This window comes from Dreissena polymorpha, chromosome 1, assembly GCF_020536995.1.
Source record: "Dreissena polymorpha isolate Duluth1 chromosome 1, UMN_Dpol_1.0, whole genome shotgun sequence".
Classification (NCBI taxonomy): Eukaryota; Metazoa; Mollusca; class Bivalvia; order Myida; family Dreissenidae; genus Dreissena; species Dreissena polymorpha.
The window spans coordinates 171,445,163-171,460,242 of NC_068355.1; the positions used below are offsets into that span (position 1 = coordinate 171,445,163).

The 15,080-nt window shown below is 37.1% G+C and overlaps 3 protein-coding genes across 21 annotated transcripts in view; 2 read left to right on the forward strand and 1 right to left on the reverse strand.

The window, feature by feature from the left end:
- LOC127860886 (uncharacterized) overlaps positions 1 to 15,080 on the reverse strand; it is a 201,516-nt gene that overhangs the window by 135,183 nt on the left and 51,253 nt on the right. The window lies entirely within an intron of this gene.
- LOC127861008 (hemoglobin-3-like) overlaps positions 1 to 15,080 on the forward strand; it is a 370,059-nt gene that overhangs the window by 88,121 nt on the left and 266,858 nt on the right. The gene's annotated exons all lie outside the window — the stretch shown is intronic.
- LOC127860982 (glucose-6-phosphate 1-dehydrogenase-like) overlaps positions 1 to 15,080 on the forward strand; it is a 58,918-nt gene that overhangs the window by 40,717 nt on the left and 3,121 nt on the right. For 4 of the 5 annotated variants that reach the window (XR_008040002.1, XM_052399328.1, XM_052399337.1 and 1 more), the window contains exons 4-10: positions 1,894 to 2,102; positions 2,487 to 2,648; positions 3,474 to 3,599; positions 5,803 to 5,896; positions 6,557 to 6,773; positions 9,509 to 9,717; positions 10,102 to 10,271. Coding sequence is in view for 4 of the 5 variants with exons in the window: in XM_052399328.1 (XP_052255288.1) it covers positions 1,894 to 2,102; positions 2,487 to 2,648; positions 3,474 to 3,599; positions 5,803 to 5,896; positions 6,557 to 6,773; positions 9,509 to 9,717; positions 10,102 to 10,271 (1,187 nt within the window). In the remaining variant the exon portion in view is untranslated. Of the gene's footprint in view, positions 1 to 1,893; positions 2,103 to 2,486; positions 2,649 to 3,473; positions 3,600 to 5,802; positions 5,897 to 6,556; positions 6,774 to 9,508; positions 9,718 to 10,101; positions 10,272 to 11,401; positions 14,394 to 15,080 lie in introns of those variants that run through there. The other variant, XM_052399322.1, reaches the window with a different exon arrangement.

A 15,080-nucleotide genomic window follows, 5' to 3' on the forward strand; every position in this document is an offset into this window, starting at 1 on the left:
TGTGCATAAAGTGTCATCCATGATTAGTATGTGCATAAAGTGTCATCCATGATTAGTATGTGCATAAAGTGTCATCCATGATTAGTATGTGCATAAAGTGTCATCCATGATTAGTATGTGCATAAAGTGTCATCCATGATTAGTATGTGCATAAAGTGTCATCCATGATTAGTATGTGCATAAAGTGTCATCCATGATTAGTATGTGCATAAAGTGTCATCCATGATTAGTATGTGCATAAAGTGTCATCCATGATTAGTATGTGCATAAAGTGTCATCCATGATTAGTATGTGCATAATGTGTCATCCATGATTAGTATGTGCATAAAGTGTCATCCATTATTAGTATGTGCATAATGTGTCATCCATGATTAGTATTTGCATAAAGTGTCATCCATGATTAGTATGTGCAGACTGCAAAGGCTAATCAGGTAGTACACTTTCCACATAAACTGAATTGTTGTTCAGAAGCAACTACCAGTAAACAAAAAAATATTAATTGCAGAAAGCTTTGTCACTGATTAGCCTGTGCAGACTGCACAGGCTAATCTGGGATGACACTGTACAAACAAGCATTAAATCCTCTATTCATAGAGCACGACCCATATCGTTTTTCATTTGTTGAAGGAAGCTAAGGCTCTGAACATGCATAAAAGAAAGTTTAAACACTTACTTAAAAAGTGAAGCAGATAAATGGTTGAAGAATACAAAAAATAGAATACGAGTTCATGAGAAGTGATACTAGAACATTAACGTTATGAGAGCTTTATACTTTACCCTTTCCCACGTAGATACGTATTTTGTTGTGTTTGTAAGCTCTTAGAAAGTTAAATTGACGACCATTTTTACTAGATTCATGTTTTAAAGGCTTCATTTTCAACCCTTAGATACTGATGAGCAGCAAACAGAATAAAACCTGAACAGGCTGCGAGTTAGGCTGCTCTGGTTTTATGCTATTTGCACATAGCGATTTTACTTTGCTTTTGAGTGGGAAGTTAAAACATGTTTACTCTTGGGAAATACCCTCTATTATGTGGATATGAGTACATACCTCACTCACATGGTATAACATGTCGGTATCGGCTTCAAATAGGTCCTTATGAATTTAATAGAAGTAAACATATTGATTTTTTATATGAATATAAGACATTGAGTATTTTTTTAGTATTTTTATGCCCCCTTTAGAAGAAATGGGAGTATATAGTTTTCGCACTGTCCGTCAGTCTGTCTGTCAGTAAGTCTGTCACACTTTTCGTGTCCGCTCTCTAAATCAAATAGTTATCATCCAATCATTACCAAACTTGGTCAGAAGTTGTATGTAGACAATAACTAGGTCAAGTTCGAATATGGGTCATGCCGGGTCAAAAACTAGGTCACGGGGTCACTTAGTGCATTTCAAGGATTTAGCATGGTGTCCGCTCTCTAATTGAAGTAGTTCTCATCTGATCTTTACCAAACTTGGTCAGAAGTTGTATCAAGACAATATCTTGGTCAAGTTCGAATATGGGTCATGCTGGGTCAAAAACTAGGTCACAGGGTCACTTAGTGCATTTCAAGGATTTAGTATGGTGTCCGCTCTCTTGTTAATATTAGAGATAGCAACTTGATATTTGGCATGCATGTGTATCTCATGGAGCTGCACGTTTTGAGTGGTGAAAGGTCAAGGTCATCCTTCTAGGTCAAAGGTCAAATTTATGGCTTCAAAGCGGCGCAATAGGGGGCATTGTGTTTCTGACAAACACATCAATTGTTCAATTTATATTCTGCATTAATGTTCATGCATTGAGTTAACATTTAGAAAATACAATAATGTTATGTAGACATTACACTTCTATATACTTTCTGTAAAGCTTGAGGGCCTCTTATATTCATAAGTATCTGTGATGGTTTCAGATTAAAGATGGTGAGAAAGCGAAGTATGCGGAATTTATAAAGATCAACAGCTACGTAGCGGGCAATTATGACAAGGCTGCAGACTTCAAGCGTCTGGATGATGCCATTAAAGAGATTGGGAGCTGCCATCGCCTGTTTTACCTCGCCCTCCCACCCTCGGTGTATGAGCCAGTCACCCTCAACATCAAAGCAACATGCATGGCAACAGGGTGAGATGGGTGCTGATACTTTTACTAAAGTTGCGATAGGTGAAATAGTTACATTTTCTAGTAACAGTTAACTTGAATTTTTTTGTCTATAATAAAGTAAACATTTGGTATTACCATTAAAAGCAAATTTAAGTGTGGTGTTATTCACTTCATTAAACTCACAAATCTTTATTTATTGTAATCATTCATGGATGCATTAATATTTTATTTGACTTAACTCCTTCATATTCATATTAAGATCTATGATTGAGAAAATAAAATGAAGACATTTAACTTCTTATATACCTGCTATGAATTTCCGAACATCTATACTCTTAAATGTGTATCGATTAATAAACACTGCTAATGAGAAATTATTTCAAGATTTCATTCTCAATATTTCAGCGACAAGTGGACCCGCATAATCATTGAGAAGCCTTTTGGGCGAGACCTTGACAGTTCAGAGCACCTGTCTCAACACCTGGCCTCGCTGTTCAAGGAGGAACAGCTCTATCGTATCGACCACTACCTCGGCAAGGAGATGGTACAGAACCTTGTTGTACTCAGGTGAGTTGGGGTCGGGGTTGTAGCACTCAGGTGAGTCAGGGTTGGGGTTGTAGCATTTTACTCAAGAGATTTGATCAGTACTACTAGCCTTTTTTGTAATAGATAAATTAATCCTGTTATTGGCAAAAAAGCTGAATTTTCCTTACTAATGTATAGTAACATGGAAAGAGAAAATTAAATGTTATTTGTTAAACATATTAATTACATGTTTACACCAATGTAAATTGTATAATTTGTTTCATTATATTGTTGAATCACATTACTAATGCTTATATTTGGTTGGGGGAACATCTGTTGTTTAACTTAGAACTATAATAGCAAACAAACAGATCTGGAAAGATCAGTTTTTGTACTGAAGATATTTTGGATATAGTTTGTAAAGAAAAGGTAGGCTCTTTTAAACTTTATGTTTAATTACTACCTTTGGCCTGTGAGTGACATTGTGCTCTCAGTGTTTACATTCACATCAAGGTTATCTGCATAGGGCCTGTATCTTCAAATTTGAAAATGTCTATGTTTCTGTGCCAATTTTTAACCCGTTACCACTGACATACTTATTTTGACACATTTGTAGTCCCTTAGAAAGCTACATTTAATTAAATACCTTTCTTACTAAATTCAAGTGTTAAAGGCTTCATTTTGAACCCTTAGTTACTGATGAGCAGCAAGCAGCATAAAACCTAAATAGACTGTGAGTTATTCGCTTGCTGTTCTGGTTTACTGCTGGTTGCAAAAGCCATTTTCACTTTGCTATTTATGGGGGTAAGGGTTAAACACGGCTTTACACATGAGTAATTTACTAATCATTATTTGAACTTCGACCAGGTTTGGTAATCGAATACTAAGTCCGATCTGGAATCGGGACAGCGTGTCCTCAATTGTGATCAGCTTTAAGGAGCCTATCGGAACACAGGGCAGGGGAGGCTATTTTGACGAGTTTGGAATCATCAGGTACACCTGCTTGCTTGTTGTGACTGTGTTTTAAATCATAAGGACCTTCTGTGTTTAAATTGTTGAGTTTTTTACTGTTAACATTCAAGATTGGACCCATTATATATAGAGAGGATGTTTGTTCATGTCAGTATAAGCTCGTTTGTTATTTCACGAGTGATCATACAAAATATTATTTTTCTATGATCACGAGTGAAATAACAAACGATCTTACACTGACATGAACAAATTTTCTGTTTCTTTTATGCCCTTTTTTCAAGAAAATTATTAACAGCTGTTTCTTTTTCGCTGAAAATTAGCCCATTCTACCGTGGCGTGCCTCAATACATTTCAAAACACAAAATGACTTCATTAGTGTGACAAAATGACGTCATTATACCAGTTAAACTATCTAAATGATTATGTAAATAAACAGTGAAAAAGCATAAGATAAAATGAAAATCATAGAAAATATATTTAAAATTATTTATGATAATCTAAAAATAGAAAAAAAAGATTAAGAAAATGTGTTATTTTTGCCGGCGAAAATAACAATTTGTTTATTTTCACTGCTGTTATTTCACTGCAGAAATGTCATATTTTTTCATTAAGTATAAAAGAAATAATGTATATATCCTGGCCACTATCACCTCCTACACTATTAGCACTAGAACCTTGTGGGGATACGCGTCAGTTAGAAAATAGTTACGTTTGCTTGAAAAACATTGCTGCCAAGAGGCAGGCATTTTTCCTTCTATGACAAATATGGCTAAAGTAAATTCTTGTTAACAATCTCGAGGCCACATTTATTGTCCAATCTTCATGAAACCTGGTCAGAAGATTCATCCCAATAATATCTTGGACAAGTTTGAAAATGACCGGTTGGTTGAAAAGCATGGCTGCCAGTGGGTGGGGCATTTTTCCTTATATTGCTATAGTAAAACCTTGTTAACACTCTAGAGGCCACATTTATTTTCTGATCTTCATGAAACTTGGTCTGAAGTTTGTCACAATGATATCTTGGATGAGTTTGAAAATGTTTTTTATTGTTTTAAAAACATGGCCACCAGGGGACAGGGCATTTTTCTTAATATGGCTATGTATTGCTTTAGTAAAACCTTATTAATACTCTAGAGGCCACATTTATTGTCCAATCAAAAGTAAACTTGGTCAGATGATATGTCCCAATGATATCTTGGATGAGTTAGAAAATGGGTCTGGTTGGTGGAAAAACATGGCCGCCAAGGGGGCATGGCATTTTTCCTTATATAGCTTTAGTAAAACCTTGTTAACACTCTAAAAGGCATAATTATTGTCCGATCATCATGAAACATTGTCAGAAGATTTGTCCCAATGATATCTTGGACAAGTTCGAAACTGGTTCAAGTTGCTTAAAAAATATGGCCACCAGGGGGCGGGGCATTTTTCCTTATATGGATCTTCATGAAACTTTGTCAAAATATTTGTTTAAATGATATCTTGGATGTGTATGAAAATGGTTCTGGTCTGTAGAAAAATGTGGCTGCCAGGGTGCTCACTAGCCATGAAAGTTGGTAAGAACATTTTGTTCGTATGACATCTTGAGCTGCACAGAACAGGTCAGTTACTTTGAATCTCAGGTGAGCAACTTTGGGCCTTTCAGGCCGTCTTGTTTAGAGTTGGGCTTATTTACATTTGGCTCAGTCTTTATTGTTGCTTTATTATTAATTTACTAAACAAGTATGGGGTCAAAAGAAGCTGTAGTATGCCATCATCCATAAAACATTTCCTTTGCTATTTAAACATAACTTCCGCCCTCCCCAGCCCATTAAAACAATAGGAGCCTTGCTGTGGGAAAACAGGGCTTAATGCATGTGCATCAAGTGTTGTCCCAAATTAGCTTGTTCAGATGGCACAGGCTAATCAGCTTTCCATGTTTATGAATTTTTTTCACTTAAATAAGTCTTTTGTAAAAATCCAGTCTAAATGGAAAGTGTCTTGTCTGATTAGCCTGTGCAGACTGCACAGGCTGATTTGGGAGATCACATTATGCTCATGCATTTAGCCCCATTTTTCAGAGTGAGGCTCATAAACTTTACAAATTTAAAATAACTTAAATCATAGAGGTTTATGTGCCATTACCAAGTTCACTTCCCTTCCCCCTCCCCCTCCAATTTTAACAATATAAATCCTATTTTACTATTAACCTAGGTATTTGAAGTGCATGTCTCATTTTTTTCGCCAGGGACGTGATGCAGAATCATCTGCTACAGCTACTTACTCTGGTTGCCATGGAAAAACCACCTAGCACCAAGGCAGAGGACATACGCAACGAGAAGGTATTAACACATACCCCACCCACAAACACATGCATTGAGTTGTCACATACCGTAGTAGATGACTTATGGATAGAGCTTTGTTCTGCCAAAACTAGGCTTAATGTAGGCTTAATAGGCTTAATCTTAATGTATGTGCATAAAGTGTTGTCCCAGATTAGCCTGTGTAGTCCACAAAAGCTAATCAGTGATGGCATTTTCTGCTTTTATTGTATTTTTCATTTAAAACAAATATTTTTTTGATGAAAATCCAGTTGAGATTTTAAGTGTGGTCCCATATCAGGTGGTGATTGCACAGGCTAGTGTGGGACAACATTTTAAGCATATGCAACAAGCCCTGTTTTCTAAGAACAATGCTTGATATTGACCCTGTAGCTTTATTTGTCTTTTAATTCACTTTTAATCTAAGAATAGAGTTTGGTACCATAAAAGTATTATGAAACCCAAGCTCCTAATGATATCACATTTTGTTTGTTTTTAATAGAAAATAAAGCCCTTCAGGGACATGGATTTATTGATTGCGCAATAATAAAATGGAGATCGTTTTGGTCCAATTTGCAAGTTTTGTTGTATTGAAATATATTTGTCTCCATTTTTGCTTTAAAAAAATAGTGCGCATTATTCATAGCGGCACGCTATACACTAAATATTGTACTACTCTAGGTGAAAGTGTTGAAAAGCATCCCTCCTATAGAGCTGAAAGACGTGGTACTTGGTCAGTATGTAGGGAACCCCGACGGGACCCCTGACCAGAGAGAGGGCTACCTGGACGACCCCACGGTGCCCAAGGATTCTGTCACCCCCACCTTCGTCACTGCAGCCATGTTTGTAAAGAATGAGAGATGGGACGGTGTGCCCTTCATCCTGCGCTGTGGCAAAGGTTGGCTTTCTGGGCCAGTAATCACCATGTAGTCTTACAACTCTAAAAACACAGTTTACCAAGCAGTACACTTTATTTATGACTAATGTAGAATTTAAGCACATTTGCAGCGTGTGTATATTCATGATAAGCTAAACATACATTTCTTACTTCTAAGTCTTTTCTCAATTATGCCCCCCTTCGAAGAAGAGGGGGTATATTGTTTTGCTCATGTCGGTAGGTCGGTTCGTCCATCCACCAGATGGTTTCCGGATAATAACTCAAGAACGCTTAGGCCTAGGATCATGAAACTTCATAGGTACATTGATCATGACTGGCAGATGACCCCTATTGATTTTGAGGTCACTAGGTCAAAGGTCAAGTTGACAGTGACTCAAAACAGTCAAACGGTTTCCGGATGATAACTCAAGAACACTTACGCCTCGGATCCTGAAACTTCATAAGTACATTGATCATGACTCGCAGATGACCCCTATTGATTTTCAGGTCACTAGGTCAAAGGTCAAGGTCACGGTGACTCGACACAGTAAAATGGTTTCTGGATGATAACTCAAGAATGCTTACGCCTAGGATCATCAAAGTTCATAGGTACATTGATCATGACTGGCAGGTGACCCCTATTAATTCTCAGGTTGCTAGGTCAAAGGTCAAGGTCACAGTGACTCGAAACAGTAAAATGGTTTCCTGATGATAACTCAAGAATAATAAGCCTATGATCATGAAACTTCATAGGTACATTGATCATGACTGGCAGATGACCCCTATTGATTTTCAGGTCACTAGGTCAAAGGTCAAGGTCACAGTAACAAAAAACATATTCACACAATGGCTGCCGCTACAACTGACAGCCCATATGGGGGGCATGCATGTTTTACAAACAGCCCTTGTTCTAATAATTAAGTCATGTTCTGAGAAAATTGTGCATAATGCATGTGCGTAAAGTGTCATCTCAGATAAGCCGAGGCAATCCACACAGGCTAATCAGGGACGACACTTTCCGCTTTTATGTCATTTTTCGTTTAAATGAAGTCTATTCTTAGCACAAATCCAATTTAGGCGGAAAGTGTCGTCCCTGATTAGCATATGCTAAGTTTTGTGTTTAGGTCCACTTATTCCTAAAGTATCAAAGCTATTGCTTTCATATTTGCCACACATACTAACTATCATAAGGGGACTGCAGGCAAAGTTATGTAACTCTGACTGGCATTTTGGCAGCATTATAGCCCCTTTATACTTTGACAGAGCTCCAGATAAGAGGCGTATCTGCGTATTTAGGCATTGAAATAATAAAAAACGCATTAAAAATTGGCCCAGTACGTAACAAAACGCAATACAAATCTTGGTACGTATTTTAAATTGATTAAAATGTGTAATCCAGTTGATTTTTTAGTGTTAGTTAACCTTTGATTCAAAAGTAAGTCAATCAAAATACGCTTGCAATACAATTGCGGCCTATCATGTTGTGGATAAAAAAATGGACGCTTGAAGCGACTTTGTCAGTTTTCTATGGAAAAGGAAAATACCCCCAAATATTCCTAAATACCCTTTATGGCTGAAACAAAGGAGTAAAATACGCTTTAACAATAATATCAGGGGGTGAAATACCCTTTAGACTAAATCCTTATCTGGAGCTCAGCTTTGAAAATTGAAAATTTCGTTAAGTTTTGTGTTTGGTCCACTTTACTCCTAAAGTATCATAGCTATTGCTTTCAGACTTGGAACACTCCCAAACTAACATAAGGGGACTGTACATGACAAGTTGCATAACTCTGGTTGTCATTTTGACGGAATTATGGCCCTTTTTTGACTTAGTAACTTTGAATATATGATAAACTTGTGTTTACATCCACTTTACTTCTAAAGTATCAAGACTATTGCTTTCAAACTTCACATACTTTCATACTATCATGAGGCTACTGTACCTGGCAAGTTGAATTTTACCATGACCTTTGAATGACCTTGACTCTCAAGGTAAAATAATTAAACTTTGCTAAATTTGCCATTACTTCGTTATTTACGATCAGATTTGATTGATACTTTGACAAAACAACTCTTACCTGACATACTACAATAGACTCCACCCAAACCATCCCCCATGACCCCCCTCCCCTCTAGAATCCCCCCCCCAAAAAAAAAAGTATTTTTTTTTTTTTTAGTTGAAAGATCATCTTATAAATGACCACACCCTCACACTATACCCCCTCCCCCCCAAAAAAAAAACAAAAAACAAATAATATATATATATATATTTAGAAATGTGGTTAAAAAAAAACAAAAATATTTATTTTTATTATTTTATTTTTGAAAGACCGTCAAACTATCCCACCCAAGAATCCCCCCCCCCCCAAAAAAAAAGTTTTTATTTTATTTTTTTTCATTTCTGTTTCTTATTTTTGGAAGATAATGTAATAAATGACCACACCCCCACACTATACACCGCTCTCCACCCCACTCCTCCATCTTTTTTTATTGAAGTATTGAGATAGGTCCCTTCACCTTTAAAAAGAAAAATAGATGAGCAATCTTCACCCCCAAGGCGGTGCTCTTGTTTTTCAGAGGGAGTCTCTTCAAAGTGCAAATCAAGTTTAGACAGAAAGTGTAATCCCTTATTAGCATGTTCTGACCTCAAAGGCTAATCTGGGACATTACTTTACGCACATGCATTAAGCCCTCTTTTCCAAGAGCGGGCTAAGATAGATCTATAAACCAACTCCCTTATTACTGTGTTCATGCAGCCCTCAATGAGAGGAAGGCAGAGGTACGCATTCAGTTCCGTGACGTTCCTGGGGACATCTTCGCAGAGGGCAAGGTGAAGAGGAACGAGCTGGTGATACGTGTGCAGCCCAACGAGGCTGTGTACATGAAACTGATGACCAAAACCCCCGGCATGTCTTTCAACTGTGAGGAGACGGAGTTAGATTTGACCTATCACAGTCGATACTCAGTAAGTCCATGCCTAGATATTTGACCTATCATAGTAGATACTCAGTAAGTCCATGCCTAGATCTTTGACCTATCACAGTCAATACTCAGTTAGGCCTAGATCGTACTTAGCTTTGGAGTCACTCAGAATGGTATACGGTATGGGCTGTAGGTAAAAGGTCAACTATAACAATTTCAGCTGTAAACATTGTCCTGACCACAATGTGTACTTCCATGCTATTAACTGATTCACTATTACCATTCCCTAATGTATTCTTGCTATTTCCTAATGTAGTAATGCTATTCCCTGGTGTATTTCTACTATTCACTGATCTATTCGTGCCATTCCCTGATTTATTCATGCTATTCCCTGATCTTTTCATACTATTCTCTGATGTTTCTCCAGGGTGTCAGTATGCCTGAGGCCTATGAGAGGCTGATACTGGATGTCTTCAACGGCTCCCAGATCAACTTTGTACGCTCTGACGAGCTGTATGAGGCATGGAGGATATTCACACCACTGCTACACAAAATTGAGAAAGAAAAAATCAAGCCGATTCCCTATATATTTGGCAGGTATGTACACAGCTAGGCATGCGGTGCATATTAGGTGGATGCATGTCGTTGGTTGTTGGTTTGTTTTTTCATCATTTCAATTCATTTAATTTGTTGGATATGCACATCATTTTACACAAGGATTTCACTTTAAGCTGCATTATTTACTTACTTCTTTCCCCTGTATTAGTGTTCATTGTTGTATTATTGTCGGGCGTGTGATTGCCTTGAAATCTGCATACATGGTAATGAAAATATGACTGTAAGCTTATATAGACTGAGGCAACTGGTCCAATGCTGCATGTGGAGGTATACACAGCCTGGGCATTTCTTGTTTTATTTGCTTTGAAATTCCTCGTTTTTTCTTTCCAAGTCATATTTCCCTCAAAGTTGTATAACAATACAGAAAAGTTTAGTGAAACTGACATAATTTGGCACATAAATCATGGTTGAAGTGGGAATTCATTATAATCTGGAATGCTGCTGTAGAAGCTGATTTTAACCCTTTGCATGCTGGGAAATTTGTCGTCTGCTAAAATGTCGTCTGCAGAATTTCTAAAATTAGCATTTTCTTCTTTTTTTTTTCAAAGAATACTATCAGAATAGCAAACAGTTTGGATCCAGATGAGACGCCACGTTCTGTGGCGTCTCATCTGGATCCAAACTGTTTGCAAAGGCCTTCACAACTCGGTTCCCGCACTGTAAGGGTTAATTAATACTGTACAATCATCATTTTTCATGGGACATTTATTTTTGCTGATTTTGTAGGTTGACTACTCTACATATTTAAAACAAATCTTTGTCTGTCATGAATTCAGAAAATGACAAACATATAATTATCTTTTTTTTCTCTAAATCCTTGAATTTACATGACTACGAAAAAAGTCAGTTTTTGAATAACAAAGAAATTTCTTTGATTTTACATGATTTTGCACTTGGTTCAACAGCATGAAGCGAATTTAATAAGACAGCAAATTAATATGAAAAAACAGCAAAGCATGTTAATTTCTCATAAATTGGTCTTGAGCTGTTGCTAACAATCTTTTCCAAAACTAATATCTGTGGCTTGCTCAAATCCTTGTTTGCAAGTTTTGTAGTGAGTAGTGTTTCTGTCTGCAGTATTTCTTGGAGTGTTGTGATTCATATTTCAGCCGCGGACCCAAAGAGTCTGACGAAATGAGCGCCAAATACGACTTCAAGTATACCGGGGAGTATAAATGGGCTCCGCAGCAAAAACTTTAAACATGTGCCTCATTATGTGACATGCATCGTGTGATTTATGTAAAAGCAGATGATAGATATTTAGGATGCTAGAAATTTGCTATATTTACAGTAATTATACCCCCACAAACGAAGTCTAGGGGGGTATATAGGAGTGAACTTGTCTGTCTTTCGGTCCGTATTAAGTGTCCGCTCTCTAATTCAAGTAGTTCTAAACTAGGTCACGGGGTATCTTAGTGCGTTTTAAACCTCACCGTGTTGTCCGCTCTCTAATTCAAGTAGTTTTCATCTAATCCTCACCAAACTTGGTCGCAAGTTTTAACCTAATGATCTCTAGGACAAGTTTGAACATGAGCCATTCCGGCCTAAAACTAGGTCATGGGGTCACTTAGTGCGTTTTTTAACATTTAGCATGGTGTCCGCTCTCTAATTCAAGTAGTTTACATCCGATCTTCATCAAACTTGGTCAGAAGTTTTATGGAGATGATCTTAAAGCCAAGTTAGAACATGGGCCTTTCTGGGTCAAGAACTAGGTCAAGGGGTCACTTAGTATTTTTTTAAATTGAGCATGGTGTCCGCTGTTTTTTGTGAAGACGACATGCAAAATATTATGTGTCAATGCGGCATGTGGGGGTATTTGTTACGTGTGTGACAAAGCTCTAGTTATTTCATGAAGTCTAATTGTGTACTTGTAATATTAAAAGTCAATCCTTTAGTATATTTTGAAACCATGGTTACTACATGGGCTACGTATTTAAAAAGTTGTCAAATATAATTTGTTATATATGTAGTAGGCAAGATGTCTAAGCTGAGTAGAAAGATTAACATACTATGATCAGATAAAGAGATAAATAGAAATATTGAACTTAAAGCTGAACAAAATGGCAGTGGTTGTCTTGAACAATTTTCTTGGTGCATGAATAAAATTGAGCCATGCTTTTGGAAAACAGGGCTAAATACATGTGTGTAAAGTATCATCCCACTGCACAGGCTAATCATGGAGGACACTATCTGACTGCACAGGCTAATCATGGAGGACACTATCTGACTACACTGGGACAATCTCTGACTACACTGGGACACTATCTGACTACACTGGGACACTATCTGACTACACTGGGACACTTTCTGACTACACTGGGACACTATCTGACTACACTGGGACACTATCTGACTACACTGGGACACTATCTGACTACACTGGGACACTATCTGACTACACTGGGACACTATCTGACTACACTGGGACACCATCTGACTGCACAGGCTAATCATGGAGGACTCTATCTGACTACACTGGGACACTATCTGACTGCACAGGCTAATCATGGAGGACACTATCTGACTACACTGGGACACTATCTGACTGCACAGGCTAATCATGGAGGACACTATCTGACTACACTGGGACACTATCTGACTACACTGGGACACTATCTGACTACACTGGGACACTATCTGACTACACTGGGACACTATCTGACTACACTGGGACACTATCTGACTACACTGGGACACTATCTGACTACACTGGGACACTATCTGACTGCACAGGCTAATCATGGAGGACACTATCTGACTACACTGGAAACTCATATTTTACAGACCCTTCCACATACAAAATATCATAAATGAAGAATGTGTTGTCTCTAAATAGCCTGTGGGGATTGGTTTTTCCAGAGCGCAGCTCAATAACGTTAGAAGACTTGAGGATTTTGAACAATAAACTTTGAGCAACAATATGTGATCATTTATTCTGAGTATAATTATTGTTACATATAAATATTTGTATTGTATAAATATATTTATTTACGGGCATGGGCATTTAGCATTATTATTTCTGTATTGGAAACTATTTTACAACGACTTGACTGTCCCTCTTGTATCCATTTTGTCCTTATATATTTGTTTAATTGTGTTCATGTGTAGACTTAATACATTCATGATAAATACAGTACAATTATCATCATTGGCAAATCTGTGGCATATACAAGACCAATGGCAGGTTTATAAGTTGCTCCTTGCAGATTAAAGGTCCCTTTTCACAGATTCTTGGCATATATTGAAGTTTGTCATTAAATTCTTTATATTGATAAATGTAAACATTGGATCTAAAAAGATCCAGTAGAAAAACAAGAATAAAATTAAAGGAAGAACAAAAGTAACCCTCAATTGGGCTCGTACCACTGACCCCCTGGACTAAAATTCTATTGCTAAGACCATTCGGCCATCCATGCTCATACAATGAGTGTTGAATTTTATCCCTTAAATAAGCAATCCTCATAGTATCACAAAATATAACGACAACAACAGAACTCTCCAAATTATTCAATTGTTTTGCGTTGCAACATTTAATTTTCAGGTTGATAAATTGTAAAAAGATGCATGTTATGGATATTTTAGAGCATGGTTAATGTTCAATATTGCTGTTTCCTCACAAATATCATAACTACAAAGAAAATTTGCGATTCTGAAAAAAACTCAAAAACGTGAAAAGGCCCCTTTAAAGAAACATCCACATCGAAATAGCCAGGTTCTGACCTTGTGAGCCGGTGATCAAAATTTTTTATTTTAACTTATTTCTCAATAAATCAGTTAAACATTTATTCATTTCAGTTTTCACATTTGTTTAGCTTGTCACTTTTGGCATTATTGTATTTGCTGTTCTGTTTGTCCAAAATGTTCATAAGCTAATGTTCAATCTGTATTTTTGTGATTTTACAATCTCCTATTTAAACTATTCATATGATGTTAGAACCATTTAAACATTATTTGCTCTTGTTTCCAGTTTATCCATCTGTTATGCATATTTATTGAATGTTTAGGGCTATTGTGATTCTTTTACTTCATTACGTTAATCAGAGATATATACTGGTAGGTTTGTTTATGGTTAAGATACAAATAAATAAATGTCAAACACAAGTGTTTTTCATGATTCATGTAAATCATTTGTTGACCTGCTCTTCTCTCAGATGTAAAACAGTGCTGTCACATACTTTCATATTTTGCTCTCATTTTTATACGCCCGTTTTATAGTTTCACCCTTGGCGGGCGGCATCCACAGCAGCGTCCGCTCTCTAAATAAAATATTTTTCATCCTATCATCACCAAACCTGGTCAGAAGTTGTATCTAATATTTAGGTCAAGTTCGAATATGGGTAATGCCGGGTCAAAAACTAGGTCATGTAGTCACTAAGTGCATTTCAACGATTTAGCATGGTGTCCGCTCACTAATTGAAGTAGTTTTTATCCGATCTTTACCAACTTTGGTCAGAAGTTGCGTCTAAATGATATCTAGGCCAAGTTCAAATATGGGTCATGCTGGGTCAAAAACTAGGTCACGAGATCACTTAGTGCATTTCAAGCATTTAGCATGGTTTCCGCTCTCTAAATGAAGTAGTTTTCATCTGATCTTCACCAAAATGGTCAGAAGTTGTATCTAGACAATATCTACATGTAGGTCAATTACGAACATGGGTCATGCCGGGTCAAAAACTAGGTCACGGGGTCACTTAGTGCATTTAAAGAATTAAGCATGGTGTCCGCTCTCTAATTGAAGTAGTTTTCATCCAATCTTCACCAAATTTGGTCAGAAATTGTGTCTAAATG